Raw genomic sequence first — 22,324 nt, forward strand, 5'->3', positions numbered from 1 at the left:
AATTCAAATAATGAAATTTTAGTATAAAGGTAAAAAAGTAGCAAAAATAGCTTTGCAGTAGTATAGTAGTATGGAATACCAAAATGTAGTAAAATACTACAATTGTAGTAAAATTAACAAAACTGGAGAGTACTCGAGTGTGGTATGAGAGTTTTATTTGATTTTTGGTTAATTCTTTTATAGTGTTACTCTAGGAAATTGTTACTTAGGATGAAGCCGTGGTCATCGGAGGACCGATGAATATTAATGGCCGAAAAAATGAAGTATGTGGTTCACGTTATTTTATTATTTATTTTACAATTTCACGTTTCAAATTTATGGAATTAAAAGAAAAGTATATTATTGTTTTGTGATTTTTATTTTACAATTTTGACATTTGTAATGGCTAAAATTCCAATCCGTATGTACACACGAGTCTTCATCTTCTTTCATTATTTGAATTTTCATACTACGTTTTATCCTTCTTTCCTATATATTGCATTTTCAATTTTGTAGTTATGAAATTTCTGCCTTCTTTTTTCAATTCATAGTTTTTTGAGGTGAACGCTTGAATCCACTAACAAAGAAAAATTTTGCTGTCTTTTTTTTGTCATTTATTCATCGGATTTTGAACGATGCATATCTAACCAGAGTACAACACAAAAACAGTACAAAAATATTGTTTAGAATAATTTGTAAGTAATTTTTGATAACAGGGCTATCGAATTTTTGGTGGGATTGCACTTCTTCATGGTGGGGAAGTGTAAATAAATTATTTTTAGCAACCTGTCCGTCTGTGTGTGTACGCGTGTATCTCAAATTTGGCTTAATCGATTTTAATGAAATTTTGTAATTTTCCTTTTTTTGTTTGATGAAATAATATGTAATTTTACTTTGACAATGGCAATCTGATGTGGTCAGCACACACTTTGACAATGGCACAGATTGATCAACTTTTGGGGCCTGTTTTACATTTTTGATCATTTTGAAGAAACTATTCAACAGATTTACTTGAAATTTCATTCGAGCGTGCGCGGAACGTCGAAACTTTTGGAAGAAATCAGGTGTCAGTTACTGGATGTTTACTACAGGCCAAATATACTTTTTTGTATACCTATATATTAAATTTATAATATATAAATAATATATAATATATATTGTATATAAATTGTACATTTTTGTATATTTTGTGTATATAAAGAACAATAATTAGCCGATTTCATTCAAATTTAATATTTAAATTTGAGGTATTAAAACAATGAATTTATCAATTTTTTGGAAAGATCAGGGCTCGGAAAGTGATGTGGGGTCTGATTTTGCATATTTTACCATATATACGGAACGAATTGATAGAATTTCTTTAAATGTAATATTTTGGCTCTGGATGTAACCAGAAGTTACTGGCGAACTTTTCGTATAACTCGGACGGCAAAAAATGAAACTCTCTTAAGAGCTAAATTCACATTTTTCTGGGTATGTTAAATAAGAGCTTATTAGTGTCCTTAAAATTGTAAAAAAGTGTTTAAAACGCATTTTCATAATCTTCCTGGAATACTTTTATTAATCTAGACAAGACACATTGTGGTCGCTTATGTTCTGACCACATCAGATTTTTTTTTTGTGACAATACAAAGAATAATATAACATAGAAATTGTGTTTTTAGAATACAATATTTGATTAGTAATGTGCCATTCATAATACATGTACATTACGCAAATTAAATTCTTTACCTATGTAAACTATTTTAGATGAAAATCCAAAAATGGACAGTTGGAAAAAATCAGCGTTCCATCGCTGATACTAATTATTAGCGAAAAAGAAAAAAATATATTTGCGCATTTCAATAATGGAAGAAGTATGTATTGCTTTTTTTTTCATTTTAAAAAATCGCCTACTTTTAAATTATTCGCTTTTATTTCATATAAGCATTTCTTTCTTTAGAATTTTATTTCAGACAGACATGCATACAAAAAAGAATCCAATTTTTGATTAACAGTGTGAAACTAAAGCGGATTCAAAAATAAACATTTTGTTGAAAAAAGATAAATCGTCTGGTATCAGCCAGTAAGAGTAATTTATTTTGTTATTGTATTTAGTTCATTTTACACTGAAAAACCAATTATTTTATAGCAAAGTATATCTACTAATAAGTAGTTCGACTCTCCGTTTACATCACAAAAAATTCCCTTAGTTAAAAGAGTTAAGCATTAAGATCTATTGCGTACTCTTTCCTGCTTAACTTAGCAGGAAAGAGTACGCAATAGATGTCAACCTGTTTTTTATAATGTATTTTGAAAGGCGACACTTTATTATTTGCTCGTATATAAAGTATAGGGAAAAATATTAAGAATTTTAAAAGCGACACAATAATTTCTGTAATTCATTCCAGTACAAGGTGGCAAAAAAGATGTATTCACATTATAAAAGCGAGGCGGAAAAAAAGTGTTAAAAAAAAATTATTATAATTTATATGAAAAATAATAAAAATAAATTTTAATAAAGTTGGGTCAAACCAATGGCTTGTATTATAGCACTAGTCCCTTCAACAAGTGAAAATTCTGCTTTTAAATACAGTCTATGTATACCTATCACACTATTAAAATTATTTTCATTCATATACAAAACTATTTCTAGGATTGCATAAATTTAGGATGAACGATTTGTGCAGCCTTTGAAATAAAGCAAAAATTAATTTTAAGAGGAGTTAATATAATGCTCGATTTTAAGGGTTAATTGTGTGAGTTAAGAAAAATAATTATACTTTTTAATGGCATTGAATTTATCGTCAGCTTTCTGCGTTTATAGATATTTAAAAAAGCTTGTGGTTTTAAATTTCTATAAACTAATCTTGGATAATTTGAATGGGAGGGAGGTGAAAAAACATTTTCTTCTAACGAAATGAACTATTTTTAGTGTCTAACAGATGTGAAAATTTTAAACTCCTACAATGTACGGTGTAGAAGAAAAACCGTATCAAAATCTTGAAAAAAACTGACTTCAGATAACGGTAAATTTATAGTAAACGGCAATTATAGTATGGCGGGATAGAGGAAGCCGGCCAATATATTTACGTACAAAATTTCAGCTTTCTATCTTCAAGGGTGTGGGGGTTTTGTAAACAGGCACACGGACAGACGAACGGACGGACAGAGTGAAACTAATAAGCACTTTTTTTTCAAAATTTTTTTTGGAAAAGTGCTGAAAAGATTGAATTTTATTTTTTTTTAATTAAAAATTTGAAAAGAGTTAATTTTGTGGGTGATTTATGATGTTAAAAAGGGCGCTCTATTGATCCCATAAGAATACGTGTAAATTCAGCTTTGGTCTGACATCACAACTGTGTAGTCGATTAAAGCGAATCTCTTTTGTTTATAACAAATTAATAAAAGTTTTGATTTAAAATAGTGACAAAAATAGTTTAAATTTAAACAAAAAATAATAGTTGAAGATTAAAAATTAAAAAAATCTATTAAAATAAGAAATAAACATGAGTGAAATTAATATAAACAAAAATTTGGATAGTGAAATAATTCAGAAAATGATCTGGCTGGTTTTATTAATCAACCAATCGAGACTAAAAAATCTAAAATCATGAAAGCTAATAAAAGTAAAAAATTGAAAAATAAATATTTAAATGCAATTAATGAAGATTTAAAAAAAGAAGTAACACAATTAAAAAAAATTATAAAAAATTTGGCAAAATCTCGAAATAAAAATGATATAAATGCACAAGCTAATAAAAGAAATGATCATGATATGCAAAATATATACGAAGTACTTTCCGAGGCGAATGAGACCGAGTATATGGAAGAAAGCGAAATAGAAAATCAAAGTGAAATAGATAGTGTAATCAATAAAGCACAACAAAAAAATTGACGAAAAATAAGCTTAGACAACAACCAAATAATAATAATAATAATAATAAAAATACAAATAAAAATTCTAATGTTGAAAAAACAACTGATACACAACAAAATATAATAAATAACAATAAAAATTCTAATCCCTATAAACCACATAACATTGACAGAAATGTAATAAATAATAAAAATAACAAAATAAATAAAACTCCCCCAATTATAATATATGACCAAGATATCCAAGGCCTAAAAAAATCTTTAAGGAAAAACTAAAATTAAAAGAATTTTCATTTAAAAAAATAAATAATAAAAATTATTTAATACGGCTAAATAATAATAATGATTATACTAATATTAAAGATATTTTGCAAAATATACCAAAGAGCAAAAAATAAAACACTCATATTGAAAGGCTTAAATGTCAATGATGTGGCAGGAGAAATAAAAAGTGAATTGATATCTCTAAATATTAAAGATAAAATAGTTAAAAAAGTAATTAGGCTAGCAACAAAAAAATCAATTCGTGATAATAACACTTTACCAATATTTATAGTTCAGTTTTCACCAGAAACTGATATGTCATTAGTATTTAAAATACGAAAATTAAGAAAGAAAAAAAATTGTAAGTAATAGTAAAGGAAAGAAAAATTGTCCTGTGCGGTATGCAATAGTAGTGGTCACCCAGCTACATACCGAGGATGTCCAAAATACAAGAAATTTTTGAAAACGAAAGCAGAAAAAAAAGGTTAAGTAATAATTTATATAAAGAAAAATCTGTAATAATTAATAATTATGTACAACTTCAATTAACATATGCTAGGACATTAAGTAATAAGTATAATGAAAAACCTATGAATAATAATATCAGCAATAAAAAAACTGAAAATAATATTACTAAAATAATTCGAAATAATGAAAATACTAACATATTACTAGAATTAAGAAAAACATTAGAGCTAATAAGTAATCAAGTAAAAAGTATAGAACATAAAATAAACAACCATGAAAAAAAAAATAGATTTTTTATTAGAAAACTTTAATAATTATAATGACTAGTTCAAATACAATTAAAAAATTAAAAATTATAGCTATTAATGTTAATTCGATAATATCCAATAATAAAAGAGCGTATCTTTCGCATTTTCTTGAAAATTTCAGACCAGATATTTTACTAGTAACAGAAACTAAATTAAACACTATACATAAATTAGGTTTTAAAGATTACAACATGATAAGAAATGATAGACAAACAGAAAAGGGTGGGGGAACCGCTATATTAATAAAAAAAGATATTCAGTATTTACAAATTAATAAATATGAAATAGACCGCTTTAAATGTTTGGAAATGAGTATAATTGAATTTAAGTTAAGACAGGGCCAAAAGTTAAGAATTGCTTCAGTTTATGCAGATCATAAACATGCTGATCAATTTGAAGATGAATTGAATAAGACTTTTGAATTATTAGAAATGGATAAAATTGAAAATTATTTTATAATCGCAGGGGATTACAATGCGAAACACAGGGATTGGTCAAATGGAATAAGCAATACAAGGGGGAACATACTAAAAAGGTGGTTAAATAATAATTATATATTTTTAAAGCAAAACTGTATGGAACGCAAGAGCCAACATATCCAAGAACCAATTCCTTTTTAGATATTGGTATTATCGATACAAGACTAAAACTTGAAACAAATTATAACAATAAATTAAAAACACTTCCTTATGGCAGTGATCATAGTGCGATAGAAATTATTTTAAACTTGGAAAACAATAACCTATTAATATCGGAAATAAATAAAAATGCTTATAAATATAACTATAAAGCGACAAATTGGAAAAAGTTTAAAAACGTTTTGCATAACAATACGATAGATATCAACCATATAATACCTAATAATAGAAACTTATATAATACAGAGATAGATAATGGTTTACAGTATTTAGAAAATAAAATAAAGGACACAATAGAAACCAATGTAGGAGCACGATACCATTTCAAAATATATGAATTATAAAATCCAAAAACTTCAAAAATATAAAAGTACAATACTAACAAAATTAAAAAAATGTTATAGAAACAATCACCTTAATGAAATTAGTAGATTAAAATCTATACTAAAAAATATTAACACTTTCATAAGTCAAAATATAAATATAGAAAAAAATAAGAAATGGGAAAATACTATAATATGATTAACGTAATTAATTTTAGCGAAGAATTCAAAGCAAATAAATTAAGTAAAAGTCAAAGGCAAAATAATTATTTTACAACTATTAAAGAAATAGAAATATCTATCAAAAATATAAAAAACAAAGTGGCAGCTGGAAATTATGGTATACCCAACACAATTCTAAAGAACTTACCAACTAACATAATTGCCTGTTACTGTACAATTTTTAATAATATTTTAAATAATTTTTATTTTCCAAAAATATGGAAAATATCTAAAGTTATTCCAATAATCAAATCACGAAAAGAAAAATTTGACCCAAAAAACTTTAGACCAATCAACCTATTGCCGAACATCAGCAAAGTGTTTGAAACAATAATTAATGAAAAACTTTTAAAAACCATAAACACAAAAAATATTTTACCAGGAAATCAATTCGGTTTCAGGAAAAAACTTTCTGCAGTACACGCAGTAAACAAGTTAACGTCAGATATTTGCTAGGCCATAAACAACAAACAATGTGTAGGTGCATGTTTGATTGATTTAAAAGAAGCGTTTAACACAGTATGGAATGATGGTTTAATATATAAATTGATTGAATATAATATTCCAAATAATATGATCAAAATGATTAAAGATATGATTGAAGAAAGAAAATTTGTTGTGCGAAATGGCAAAAATTGTACTAATAAAATAATTAAAAATAAGAATGGATTACAACAGGATACTGTTTGTGCTCCAATTTTATTTAACATATATATTAGCGGTCTACTCGAAGGATTTAACCAAAGAAATATTAATATGCAAAGTTTGATCATTTATAATAGTAATATAAATGCATCAAGAATTGAATGCAAGTTACAAGAGGATTTTAACGAAGTACAGGACTATGTTGGCTCTTGGAAACTAAGAATCAATTATAGTAAATATGAAGTTATACTATTTAGAAATAGCCTAGATAAATGTAATAGAGATGTAAGAAAAAATTGGAGAAAATTTCACATTAAAACAAGAAACAACATTGAAATCAAAAACCAAAAATCAGTAAGATACTTAGGAGTAAATCTTACGCATAATTTGAATTGCAAATTACATATAGAGACACAAATAGACAAGGCACGAAAAGCATTCATGGCATCAAAAAACTCTTTTATTCAAAAGATATTACCACGAGAGTAAAAGTAAAATGTTATCAGGCACTGATAAGACCTATAATCACATACGCTAGTACGAATTGGTACAACGTAAGCCCATCGTGTATGGAAATGGTAAGAAAATTTGAGAGAAAATGCTTAAGATATTGTACAGGATAAACGTAAATATATTGGAAATGATGAAAAAATCCGAATAATTTATCACATAATCAGAAGGTCCACAAAAAAAAAAATTGAATACGCTCCAAACTTAAAATATGTAGAGAATACAGAAGAATTTAGATATGATTTCTATCTGACTAGAAGAGATTCAAGAAATCTAAATATGTGTTGGTGGTTAGTAACCGATTAGGTTTTAAGAGTAGGTTAGTAAGATTAGAATAGGTAGAAGTAAGTTTCATTATAAATTAAAATTTAAGAAATTTGAATTGGTTTTTTAAAAAAAATTTCCCAATTAAAAAAGTAATGTAAATTAAAAAAAAAAGAAAAACAAAATGTTATTAAAAAATTATAAACTTATAAATTAAAAACTAATAAAAATAATTATATAAGTATTTAACTTTGTGCCTTAGAGTACGCCAAAGTGCGTCATTATGGTAAAATTAATTGAAATATAATTACATTTTTTTTAATTTTATTTTTGTAAAATACATGTAAAACACAGAATATGGATTGAAGTAATAAAATAAAGTGAAAAAATAAAAAAAAAAAAACTATTTCTAGGATTGCATATGTTTAGAATGATGAATACATGCAGTCTTTAAAATAAAGCAAAAATTAATATAAGGTGGGGTTAACATAATGCTCGATTTTAAGGGTTAATTGTGTGAGTTAAAAAAAATAATTATATTTTTTAATGTCATGAAATTTACCGTTAGCTTTTTGTGTTTATAGAAATTTGAAAAAGCTTGCAGTTTCGGAAATATAAGGTGTCAAAAATTCAAATTTTACAAATTTCAAGAGGCGATAACTTGAGAGGGGGTGGAGATGGAAAAAAATTTTCTGACGAAATAAACTATTTGTTAATGTCTAAAAGCCGCTAAAATTTCAAACTTCTACAAGCCGGGGTCTAGAAGAAAAACGACATCAAAATATTGAAAAAAAAGACTTAAGATAACGGTAAATTTGAACGGCCATTTTGTTTTTCTAAACTATAGTATACCGCGCTAGGGGAAGCAAGTCGCTGCCTTTATGCGTTTGCAAAATTTCAAAAATGCTAATGGTTTCATTGCAACAAATAGTTAAAAAAGGCTATTTTTAGGGTTCGTATAACTTCTAGAGGAGGGTACAACTTCTAGAGGGGGGGAGATAGGTAAAAATTTTGTTCAACGAAAATAAGTTTCTAGTAAAGATCTATGTACGTACAAAATTTCAGCTTTCTATCTTCAAAGGTCTAGAAGTTTTGTAAACAGACACACGGACAGGCGGACGGACGGACGAACGGACAGAATGGAACTAATAAGGACTTTTTTTCAAAATTTTTTTGGACAAGTGCTAAAAAGACGTATAATATTAAAAAAAAATTTAAATAGTTGTGAAAAACAATATTTTACAGTTTTTTATTAAACTTGTTAATGATATTTGTACAGAAAAAAATTTAGAATGTAAAATATATGAACACTTAAAAAATAATTTCAATTATGAACGTTGTGAGAAGTCCAACAAAACATATTTCATTAAACTGTATATTAGAATTAGAATTTACCACATAATAAAAAGTTTTAATAAAACTATAAAAATTTGCCTTACCGTTTGTAACGCTAAGAAATAACGGTCTTAGATATAGACTCAAGTGTATGTTTTTGATCAGCGTCAAATTCTGAGTTCATTTAGTTTTGTCTGTCCGTCTGATAAATCTGACGGACAGAATCAATATGTCTGATAAAAGTCGTTGAAATTACTTGGCTCCTTCTGGTACCTGCCATACAACTTCAAAAGTTATTTGAATATATCTCAGAAACTATAAAAGCTATGGTATTGAAATTTCACACAAACGAATATTTTAATAGGGCCAATGTGTCTCATAAAAGTCGTTGAAATTACTTGGCTTCTTCTGGTACCTGCCATACAACTCCAAAAGTTATTTGGCTATATCTCAGAAACTATAAAAGCTGTGATATTGAGATTTCACACAAGTGAATATATTAGTAGGGCCGATGTGCTTCATAAAATTCGCTAAAATTTCTTGTCTCTTTCTGGTAGCTGCCATACAACTTCAATAGTAGTTTGGCACGACCAGTATTTTGAAAAACACATAGTACTGAAATTTTGCATAAATTAATATGGTAATACGGCAACTTAAAGTCATAGTCTGTCCCATAGTTAGTTATGGCACATTAGTTATTCGCACATAGGATAACAAATTCGTACGGGTATCACAGAGTTGACAAGGTCAACTCTACTTTTTTTCTCGTTTTTTATTGAGATTGTAAATTTTTAGATTTTGATATTTTTCTCAAAAGAAAGTTTTTCTCTAAAGAAATAATATAAAGGAAAAATTGAATAAATATGTACATATAAAAATAATTCAAAACCATAAACACGATAAAAGTGATCGAGATAGGTGGGTGATGTCGAACTACAATGTAAAATAATGTAGTTAGTTAGTATAATAATCTATACAGTAACATAGTTAAAAATAATCTTTATAATATAATATCTCTGTGAATCAAAAGTGGCTAAAAATTTTTTTTCAAAATGGAAGGTGGTACAGTTAATTAATACTAAGATTTTGCAAAAACTACGTGACACTTTCTGTTTTAAGAAGAGTAGCATCTTTAAATAAAATTCTTTAAAGATTATGACTTACACACTTTCAAATTGGTCAACGTTATAAATTTGGAAAGATTTAATTTTTTAACATTTAATTTTTTTTGTTCCTAAAGTTCAGTAAAAATATTTTCAAACATAAAAAATTTTTAATCGAATCCCTTTTTGTTTTTCACGCTTTGATTTAACCTGAAACTGAAAATTTTTAAAATGAGATTATTTTGAAGTTTCGTGGATCGTTCGTAAAACCTTTGAATCTGAGAAATTATTGAGCTTTAAGATCTATTTTCAAAAATATTTTTTACGTATTTTCGATTCAATGAGGAAAACTGCCAAAAATATTTATATATTTGTAACTAAAATTTTGAATTATTTATTTTTTGGATTGCTGTACAAAATTAAAAAAAAGTGCCATTGTTTTGTCTATGGTACCATGATTTTAGGTTTCCTGTACCATTTTTTGGAATCCAACTTATTACAGCCCTGTTTGGCCCTTAAGTTAAGGTAATTATTATTGTTCTATTCTAATAAGAGCTATGCATATAGCATTTATTAAGATTTGTGTTTGACAGTTTTCCAGAAAACTTTTGAAAAGAAGTTCTTATTAGTCTCATTGTATACGCCCATACGTCCGTGCGTCTGTACGTCCGTTTGTCCGTGTGTCTGTTTACAAAACTTCTACACCCTTGAAGATGAAAATTCAATATCAAGAAAATTCAATTCAAGAAAGCTGAAAATTCAATATTCCATATTCAGGAAATGATTAAAGAAATAATTTTTAAATGCATTTTTAATATTAATTTATTATTTTTAAGAATAACATTTAATTTTGTGATAATGATAAGAAATATGTATAACATTATAAAAGAACCACTTGGATTAGCCCACAAATTACATTTTCATTTTCATGCAATGCTAAAGTGACGCAACGTAACCCGCAAAAAAACCTGATTTTTTAAAGTTAGAATGAAATAGTAATAATTCACCTAAAGTATGAAAAAACTGAGAATAGCAGCATATTGCTTTAAGTCAATACAAATGTAATACTGTTTTTTCATACTTTAGCTGTAAAATTTCGCTTTTTTCAATTGTATTTTCTGCAAAATAATGTGAGTGTGGCATGTGCCACTATGCTTCTGAGCCTCCCTTATAGCTAAACTGTTTTTGAAAACACTTTTCGCTTGTTAAAGGGAATAGTGCTACGTTGCAAACCATTGACAAATTAATGATTTTAATTCAACTTTATTAAATTTTTGACTTTCATTTTTTTCTAGTTTAACATGTCTTATAAAAATAATATTAGGTAAATATTCCTATGTATAGAAAATAACATGTAGGTCAAAGTGTAACTATTGTTTTTTAAGTCGTCAGTAGTTTCTGTTTTTGACCTCTAAAAGCTATCTGTGGAGTACGTCTTTATAAAAATTCATAAGAATGATGAAAATACGGAAAACCCAGTAATACAATTCTTTCATTTTTTAGATTTACAATTTTTGTTTACGACATCTGTTGGCAATGTTTTCTACAAAACTATTGAATGTAAACTAATTTTTTTTTTGTAATGTACCCGTTAAAATAGCTCTCAATTACGATTTATTGTAAATCGTATGTAAAATATATTTTTTTAGTTTTTCTTGCCAGCCGAGAGAAAAGTGAGTAACTGTTATATATTTGTATAATGTAACGTTCAGTCAACCATTTAAGCAAAAACCCAATTGAAAAAATTAGTAATCTTATTAGAAAAATAAAATACAAATTAGAAAAATGGAGAATTCTGATTGATAGTGAATATTATTTTAAAAATAAGTATGTAAAAATAATTTATAAATTCGTTTAATTTCACATAATTTGAATCAATTCGAGCATCGCTTAATTTAAAAATTGTCTTAAAATCACAAATTCATGGACATTCTTCTACGTGATATTAAGCGTATTCGACTTAGAGTTTTTGAAAGTACGTAATTTATTGACTAGTCATTTTATGGCTTTAGCAAAACTATAAAATAACTGATAAATAATTTCTCAAACGTTAACGTTATTTATAGTTTTGAATTAATTTAACATTTGTAGGTAGCCAAAAAATTTAGCAATTATGTGCAACTTTAGCGGAATAAATTGCCCTGAAACCATAAAGTAATATAAAATCGGCCGCGGCAATATTTTTTATAAAACAAATATTTTATGAAACAAGCTAAGCACAAATTCATATACATAGTTACATTAAATTTATACAACTAAATTTATATTATTGTTTAATTTAACTGAAATTGAATAAAAATGAGGTTAAAAACGTTTTTAGTTTTGTGCCTGATCAATATCATAGCAACAAAAACCATTATTTGCAATTTTAGTTGCAACAAAATCCCACATTTGCAAAAATGTCTTATTTATCTTTAATATTTCTTTATCAAAGGTTTAATCTTATTTTTTTCACGAGTATAATTAATATAATTTTAAATATGGGTATTGAAATACTCACAAAGCTTTTTTTCTATTTTACTCAAAACTATGTATCTTTGCGTCACCTATATCTATCTTGGTAATGTTCTTATAGAAGAACGAATTTCTCACAAAACTCATAAGCATGCATAATATTAGGTCTGGATGAAACTTGAAAAACTTAAAAAAAAAACAATGACGTAATTTCTCGCAAAAAAAAATCTCGTCTGAAAAAAAACCAAACAAAAATTTTTTTAAAATTTTATAAATTGATTTTATAATTTTATAAAGTGATAAACGTCAAATTTCAAAGTATTTATCAAACATAAACAAATATTTTTTGGTTACACCAAAAACCGAAAATTTTGATCTTAGATTAGAAAAGTGTGAAACTTAGGAAAAACCATTTGTGAACCCATTTCGGTTGTATTATTTTATTTTTAATTGAAAAGTTTTGAAAAAAAATTATTGTTGATGAAAAATTTTTCTTCAAAAATAAAACCTTCTGACATAAGGAAGAAAAAAATATGTTTCGACAGCTGTAAGATTTTAAAAGTTTCTAAAACATTAAATTTTTGAAGAACTTGAAAAAACCTTAGACATTAAGAAAATGAGAACGCCATCATTCTTGTTCATAAACTTTGGTATGCAGTTCTTCAAGTGAACTGCATGCAAAGTTAATATACAAAGATTACCATTACGAAAGTGCAGGGTATAAAAATGAAATTAAATTAACAAGTCGTTGACTAGCAAAATTTAAAGAATTAAAACCATATACCTGCAGTAATCAATCAATGAATAATAATTTGAAATGAACGTGAACTTAAAGTTTGTAATTTTTAGAGTCGTCTTCGGTAGAGATTCAGTATATGTATGTTATGTTACCAATCTCAAAAAGATTTTCTTAAATATTTTAAAAACTAATATTAAACTGTTCTGAAAGTTTAAATGGAATGGCTGCACTGGTTTATATAATTGTATTTATTAATATTAATAATAATAAGATTCCAATAGAATTATCTCAATTGTTTTCATTACATAAATGTTTCCACATTTAGTTCTAAAAATAAACTATTAAAAATTAATATGACAACATAATTGTAATTCCGAGTTTGTTCGACGATTTGTTTTATTTCTGAATTAAATATTACTAATGTGCAAAACATTGTCTTTATTCAAATTAGTGTTTAACAGTTTGCTCAGATTAGATAAAGTTTCGAAAACACTAATATTTTAATACTAATATTTTTATTAAATATACATACGTAAAAAGCAATTCTCTATTCATTGCTCTACTGCAAAGTAAGAAAATACTCAAAATTATTGTTGTACAGTTAATTTTTTTTTTCTTGATGCCACAAGTTGTTGTCATTTTGTTCCGTTTTTTAAAGTTTCCTGTGCCAATTAACAAAATATATTCGAGGTTTTAATAAACATACTGATATAATATGTATCTGCATTTTGTCCGTCCGGTTATAACAGTTTATTCTTAAAGGTATTATTTTAGTGTCTTTCTATGTTTTCATAGATTGAAATTGTCCAGAAAATGAAACACTAAATTTAATTGTATTAAAATTTACATGTTTTTTATTCCCTTAATTCATTCATATTTATTTCATGTACACATACATATGTACATGAAATAAATATAGACCTGGGTATAAATAAGTTACATACATATAACAATTTTCAACAATTTGAATTTCAAAATTCTTTCTATAAATTCTGAGCGGAAAAATTTCTGAATGAACAAATGTTTTTAAAATAAACACTTTTACGTTATTATTACTTTCTAATAGGGAGACTTCTGATAATTCAGTTCTAACTTAAAATAAAGAACTGCACGTTCTGTCAAAAAAATATGTTTGATAATGGCTACTGTTTTTGTGGTTTACTTTATGATAAAAAATTTAAACGTATATTTCAGTGAACTGGAAAGAATACAATATGTATTTTGTGATTTAATTTTCAAACTAAAAAACATATTACGACAATTTTAGAACTTTCACAGCAGCTGTAGTTTATGCAGCTACGTTTTCCTTTTGTCTAACTTATTTAAGTTCTGAATAAGAAATGAGGTCGCATATTGCTTTAACAAAAATACCCAACCCTTATAGTTTTTGACATGGTCATAAGGGGTAATGCTGAAAATATCACAAAATAGAAATACTTATAAATGAACCGTATCTTGAAAAAAAACATAGTAAAGATAAAATCTTCAGGTAAGTCTCGTTCTTTGCTCCGAGCATTGTCAAAGTGAAATTAACATTAAATAAAAAGTGTTGTTTTTTTTGTGAAAATTACTTGCCGCCATAAAAAGTAAACAGAGATTTTGTTATTTTATATATAAAATTAGTGCAGTTTGTATATAAAAAAAATCATAAAATATTCAATAATAAGTTTTTAAAAAAGAATATTAACATATATTATAAAAACTTATAATAAGTTAAAACCTGACCATTGGTGCAGTGGTTATGGCACCGGCCCTTTAACCGAAGGGTCTCTATAAAAATTATATTAAATAACTTAAAAATATTATATTAATAACTTAATATAAAAATTATATTAAATACGCAATACTAATTAAATATTATACAAGTAATTTTCAAATATTCATAATATTCGATACTAAAGACTAAGAAAAATAAACAGCAAATATTATAAATATTTAATATAAATAAAAAAAACTACGGTAGGCTAGTCATCTACCTAGGTAACTCTTTATGACTATAGAAACTAAGGCATGATATCATGCACTAGCCCCTATGCTCCTCATAGGGTGAAGAAGGAAAAAAAAATAAGTTAAGAAACAATTATAACAAGTGAAAAAAAAAAGAAATTTGTTATAAAAAAAGAAAAAAAAAAGAAAAAATTTCTTGAAAAAGAAAAAGGTTTTAAATTGTTATTCTCATTTGCAAAAATAAATAATTTTTTTACACCATATGAATGTGAATATTATTCATTTCAATAATTTAAAGAAATATTTATTCAAAAGTGCTTTGATTAATTTAAAATTTGTAATTTCATTAATTTTTTTAATTTTGCAAAGAAAATATTTGTTTTTTAAGCAAAGTGAGTTTGTGTTTGATAAAATATAACATACAAACAAATATTTTAAATTGTTTTTTTTTTGTTATTTAATTATAATTTTTCTAGAAATGATGAAATGAAATGATGAAATGATATAAATTTCCCTTTATAAAGTGAAGATTTGGTCACCAAAAATATATATGAAGATATGTTCCGATGGCGTTGAGTTCAGTAAGTAAAATAAAATATTATCGTGAATTATTCATATTCTAAAATATTTTGTTTAAGAATGAATTAGTATGTGAAGCTCAATTAAGGAATTAAGAAGAATACAACATATCATCTATTTCAGCGAGTAATAACCGTCATATTAATTAAAATTTGTTAAATTTATATGTATTTATATTTATTGTAATTAATATTGATTGAAGTTGTTCAGTAAAATTCTCAAACAAAACTGATAATATAAGAAATTTTTTAAAAAAATATGTTTATTTTCGAAAGCAATAAAATATTGTAATATTAAAATAAGTATAAATGCTTGCAATTTATAAAATAAACTTATAAATAAAGTTGGGTCAAACCAATGGTTTGTATTGTAGCACTTTTCCCTTCAACAAGTGAAAATTTTGCTTTTAAATACAGTCTATGTGTATCTTTCACACTATTAAAATTATTTTCATTCATATACAAAACTATTTCTAGGATTGCATATATTTAGGATGATGCATACATGCAGTCTTTGAAATAAAGCAAAAATTAATATAAAGTGGGGTTAACATAATGCTTGATTTTAAGGATTAATTGTATGAGTTAAGAAAAATAATTATATTTTTTAATGTTATGGAATTTACCGTTAGCTTTCTGTGTTTATAGAAATTTGAAAAAGCTTGCAGTTTCGGAAATATAAGGTGTCAAAAATTCAAATTTTACAAATTTCAAGAGGCGATAACTTGAGAGGGGGTGGAGATGGGAAAAAACGAAATGAACTATTTGTTAATGTCTAAAAGCCCCTAAAATTTCAAGCTTCTACAGGCATCAAAAAACGACATCAAAAATTTGGAAAAAAAGGACTTTAGATAACGGTAAATTTGAACGGTCATTTTGTTTTTATAAAGTTAAACTATAGTATACTGCACTAGGGGAAGCACGCCGCTGCCTTTCTGCGTTTGCAAAATTTCAAAAATGCTTATGGTTTCATTGCAATAAATAGTTAACAAAAGCTTTTTTTTGGGTTGGTATAACTTCTAGAGGGGGGGATATAGGTATAAATTTTGTTCTACGGAAATAAGTTTCTAGTAAAAATCTATATACGTACAAAATTTCAGCTTTCTATCTTCAAGGGTGTAGCAGTTTTGTAAACAGGTACACGGACATACGGACGGACAGAGTGAAACTAATAAGCACTTTTTTTCAAAAATTTTTTGGAAAAGTGCTAAAAAAATAATGAGTTTTGCTTAAATTTGTTTTTTTTTTTTTAAAATATTAATATTTCGAAACTTAAAAATATTTCGAAATATTTTTTAGTTTTTACTTTAAAAAAAATTTTTAACTTATTCCTACAAATTACACACATGTTATAATAGAGGCTAGACAAGAAAATAAAATAAATACGATCCTGTTATTATTTTCAAAATTCTCGAAGCAATGAAAAAGACAACTAGAACAAATTTCTCTCATTGTTTTTTCAAGATGCTCCTTCATTTAGCATTTATAGTTCGTTGTTAAAATATCTAGAATTTAACAACATTAATAGATCGTTAACATTAGAAATAATTAATTTTTTTGCTACTGAACTTTTATTGGGCAAGGAAGTATATGTAGGTGATACATGCAATTTTAATGTACATTCGTAGATTGCTTTTTTTGTTTATAACTTGTTCAAATTTAAAGCGTTTATTTTATAATTTCTCGGAAAAAAAGAGAGTCTGATTTAAAAATTTGACATATGTATAAATGCTAATAAACCTTAGCAAATTTAAAACAAATTTTGAAGAAATAATCTAAAAAAAGATAAGCGACGCAAGCTCTTATTTAAGGGGAAAACAAATTTAAAATTTCAAAAAAATATAATATTTACATATTTGCATATACCTGAGTACATAAATATATATACTTATATAATTACAAACACATTTCTATACGTATATACATACATATGTATGTGGCTGGAAAATAATAGAAATAAAAACACCTGGTAATTAACTTGTTGCATAAGTTTAATTTATAAATAACTTGAACTTGTAGATATACAAGTGAATACATACATAATTATCATGTATTGTGCCTGCGTCAAGGCTATATTTCTTTTAATTTAAAAATTTGTCCACTACTTGATATTCTTCTAATTTTATCATTGCGTTCGACTTATTAAATTACATTTTAAAAAAAAATTTGGATGTATCATTGTTAATATCCATGTACTTTCAAATTATTTTTAGTACCTTTTAATTAATTAAATTTTGTCTGTGATATTTATTTTGAACATTTTGTTACGATATCAACGAAATGAATCGGCTAATCATATTTCGCTACATGTGCACGTTGGTGTTAAAATTAGTTTACATAAGTAGTATTTATAAATTTCAATTTTATAGAGACTTTCTTTTTCTTATAATTTCAGGCAAATATCAGTCAGACGGAATATGAAACAAAATACACCAAATATTTAACAAAATTACGCGAGAGAAAAAAACTGGAATTATTGGAAGATAATGAATTTATAAGCTTAAGAGAGTATCGCTTTCCCAAATTATTCCATAGTATTCGTAGTAACATTACACAAAACACCAAGTGCAAAGTTGACAGAAAAAAACGATCATTAAATACTGAAATATTAAATTTAAATACAGTTTTTGTTAGGTTTTCCATAAAAGATGATGATTATGAGTCATCTGACGATATTGAAGAAGCAAACTTAAGATTAATGATTATTACGAATTCAAAATTTGTAACAGTTCGGAAGTTATTAAAAAATGATGCTAACTCTCATTTACGTTGGTTACATCACGCACAACACCAGCATAAATTGTCAAATAATCAGTCCAAACATTTATTAAATATAAAAATCTACCAACTCATAGAGCCACATGGAAAAATTTGGTTAGATAGTAAAAAAATTGAAATTGACACTAGGGGGCAAACACGGCGTTGGCTAGAGTTTGATGTAACGAAAGCCGTTGAAACTTGGGTTAATGGAGAACAAGAAAATTTAGGTTTAGAAATACAATGCGATAAATGTCATTTATATGGAGCAAAAATAATTGATGATAGTTATGCAATGATTAATAATAAAAACGAAGAAAATAAATTTAGTGAGAAATTAGATACAGATTTTAACCCAATTCTAAATATAATTGGTCAGGTTGGTGGTATCAAACGTGAAAAAAGATCGCATCAATATCACCATAACACCAACTCAGGAACTTCATCGACGCCAAATAATGTTGACAGAAGAAAACGTAAAACCGAATGCTATGAAGGAAATACGCGTTGCTGTAGGCATTCGATGGAGGTTGTTTTCAAAGAAATCAAAGATTTCTCATTCATAATTCAACCAAAAATTTTTGATGCTGGCTATTGCCGTGGCAGATGTCCACCTAGATACAATCCAGCACATCACCATGCTGTTTTACAAAGCTTGATATGGAAAAAAGATCGAAGCAAAGCACCTAGACCATGTTGCGCTCCATCAAAATTGGTTGAGTTAGAAGTTTTACATATTGATGAAAATGACTCAACTAAATTAAAAGTAAGTCGATGGAATGATATGAAAGTAATTGAGTGTGCATGCTCATAGCTACTAAATCATTGTAATTCAATTGATTCAGTACTTATTTCAATGTAATATTTTTCAAAAAGTAGTAAAATTTGTTTATTTTGAAGTTAAGGATAAAATGTAGACATTGTTATAATGCAACTAAAAAGTTGAAATCGAAAAATTATAAGTCAGTTTGTAAAAGAGAATGTTAAAACGAGAAATATAAAATAATAACCATTTTGCCATAGATAGTTAAAACTATCAATTCAAAATACATAACTTTTTTAATTCAATTTCCTGGACCTATTAACAATGTTTTCTTGATTGCAATGAAAGATAAATTTAAACTGTTACTCAGCAACCTTATTGTCGATGAAATTTGATTTTCATCCCATTTACGTGTTCAAATTCAAACTTTTCATGAGCATACATATATACGTGGTCACTGGTTTATAAATGGAACGGTTTTTTTCGGTATATATGAATAACACATTTCAGTGTATGCATGTCAAACAGACTCAGATAATCTTCTACGCGATTATCTACCTCGCCGCGGTGTAAAAGCCAAGCAGGGTCAAAGAATCTCCTAACAAATCCTACCATTCCAAACTCCGCTGGGCCGAATTAAGGTGCCATACGACCCATGCCGATAATCAAGTTAACTGGGGGGCCTAGACAAATAGCCCAATCGTGAACGGAATATCCGAATACCTGGCGCCCTCCGATCATTTAGCCTTATCTAGGTACAGTAAATCTATGCCTAGATGGACTTCCTTTCTCCTCAACTCGTAGGAACAGAATGGAGAAGTATAAAAATAAAAACAACGACGAGTCCGTCACTCATAAAAAGTCGGAAAGGAATTTGGCAAAGCGAGTTCCACGCAGTAAAGCTGATAATTCGCAGAAGGCGAATTAAGCACGAGAAGAGATGCAAAAAGCACTGGCGCTATACCAAAGGTGAAGCAACAATCCCAACCAGAACAAAGCTGCTGTGCACGAAGCTATGACTCAGTCAGACCTAGTACCGGTAGCCATCACTCAGGTTTCTAAGGGCCAACAAAGAGCGCCCACGTCAATCACGGCCTCACAATGGGCTTACAAGGGAAGGTGGTCTTCGTTCAAGAATCCGGAAAGGATTGGCCGCATTTCTGAATAAGTTAGCTTGGACGAAGAAAGATCCACACACAGCTGGGCAAAGAGTATAATGGACAAACACGTAAGCGGAAAGGCCGCCGAACAAACCCTCAAGTGCAAAGCCGTATAATGAAATCCTGAAGAACCACCTCATTGCTGCAGTGGTAGACCAGGCAAAAGATGATGGCGGGATTTCAAGAGAAAACTGGCGGAAGGTGAAGAGTCGATTGATGGTAAGCTTTCCTCAAATCACGAAAGAGAACCCACGTCCATATCCCTCTTGCAGAGATCACGGTCGGCATCAGGGATACGTCAAGTTCGTGAAATGTCCTGACAATAGATCCATGGACCTTTATAAGAACGTAATAGCAAGAATAGGGGAGCTTTGGCCAGGCGCGAGGCTCGCGGTCGTTCCAAAAGACGATATACCAAGCAGACGAGCTCATACCTGAGCCGTTGAAACTGGAAACCATCCTAGAAACGATTCAGCCACAACTTACCCACGGACAACTGGAGTGTGGTCAAGCCAAAAGAGAAAAAAGCCGACAGGCCCCTAACATACTGAACAAGGAATTGCTTGCAGAACTTCGTTCTAAATTATGGGTTCTCCTCCATAATCCTGAAAGTATACAAAACTGACACAAAAACGCAGGGAACCCAGAAGCCGGAGAACGACAGGGGGCCAATCCCAGAAAAGAAACCAGCGGTTGGCACCAACAAGAAGCACGTCACGTGGTCTGGGTGAGCTCGAACATCAATGCAAGAGGTGAGTCACTTTTTGAGTTTATCTTAAGTACTAATTTCTCACTGCGAAATACGGGGTCAGAACCCACTTTTATCACTAAAAATCGACAGAAGTTTATTGATATAACCTTTGCCCCGCAAATTATTGCGGGTTTGGTCAGGAATCGGAAGATATCGCAAGAGCACTCCTTTTCTGATCGTCGCTATATAGAATTTGAATTCATTGATAGGCAAAATGCTACCCTGACTTCTGGCGACCGGGGTCCCTTCGCGTCCTAGAAGGTCTGAGGACCTCGATAGTATGGTATACACGCCTCACTGAGGTCATAAATATAGTGCCTCCAGGTTTCTGTGCCCTCTAACTCATATAAGAGGCAAAGAAAAACCACAGTGGTGGTCCACAAAGTGAAACGCCCCTCGCAAAAAATGTAGAACTCAATTCAACAAGACGAAGTTGACCAGAGCACTATCTGATTGGCATTTTTTTTCTACTAGGTGAAAAATTCTCGAAAGACGAAGAAGGACGGCTTTATCTGCCCTTTTCCTCTGACAGTGGGGGAGCGTGACTCCTATTATAAAAAATCACCTAAACTCTGAACGGATAAAACTGGTCCCACAGAACAACTATTACCTCCGTGCTAACTTGGTTTTTTCCGTGCAAGAATTAAATACCTTCCATAAGGAAACTGGTATTTCATGTTAAATCGAATGGTCTTGTTCGTTTAAGTCTTTCTGCCATAACGCCATTGTCTAGCAGCCAAGCGGCTTTTATATTTACATGCTGTTCTAGACGAGCCCTATGTTTTGTAGTACAACTACTAATTTCATCCACAACAACCATCCACAACCAATGGGGGTGATCGCATGACCCCCGATTTCCTTCTAAATGGGTCCATCACCGCCGATGGACCCATTTACTATTGCATCTACTATGCAATAAGTGGTCTTCCCAGAATCCATGAGACCAGCCTCCGAAGTGTGTGGATTTTCCAGCATTACTAGATTACCACCTGGGGTATTCAATCCTTGTGTTTTAATCATTGCATTTGTGTATGTTATTTCGGAGTTTTCTTTTCCTAGCCTTTCAGAATAATTCCCTCATGCAAGGCAGCACATATAATTTCTGCCGTCCCTCAGGGATCAGTCGCAGACAAAAGAACCGCTCATTGTGAATCCGTCGCGTCTGGATTTCCATTTGGATTTTAGTGGACTCTTACCACAAGCATACCTTACTGCGGATATTTCGTGGCCCAATCCGCCAGGAAACATGTGATTGGCA

The 22,324-nt window shown here is 28.5% G+C and overlaps 1 protein-coding gene across 1 annotated transcript; it reads left to right on the forward strand.

Annotated features, from left to right (window-relative positions):
* The first annotated feature begins 381 nt into the window (after positions 1-381).
* Positions 382-20,607, forward strand: LOC129616535 (uncharacterized). Its single transcript, XM_055532191.1, has 8 exons — positions 382-400; positions 4,929-5,099; positions 5,166-5,384; positions 5,444-5,581; positions 6,542-6,744; positions 6,874-6,990; positions 18,031-20,534; positions 20,588-20,607. The coding sequence occupies exons 1-7, from the start codon at positions 382-384 to the stop codon at positions 19,204-19,206; spliced, it is 2,043 nt and encodes a 680-aa protein (XP_055388166.1). The 3' UTR covers positions 19,207-20,534; positions 20,588-20,607.
* The last annotated feature ends 1,717 nt before the right edge of the window (positions 20,608-22,324 follow it).

Source organism: Condylostylus longicornis, unplaced genomic scaffold (genome assembly GCF_029603195.1).
Source record: "Condylostylus longicornis isolate FDR11 unplaced genomic scaffold, ASM2960319v2 ptg000239l, whole genome shotgun sequence".
Lineage (NCBI taxonomy): Eukaryota > Metazoa > Arthropoda > Insecta > Diptera > Dolichopodidae > Condylostylus > Condylostylus longicornis.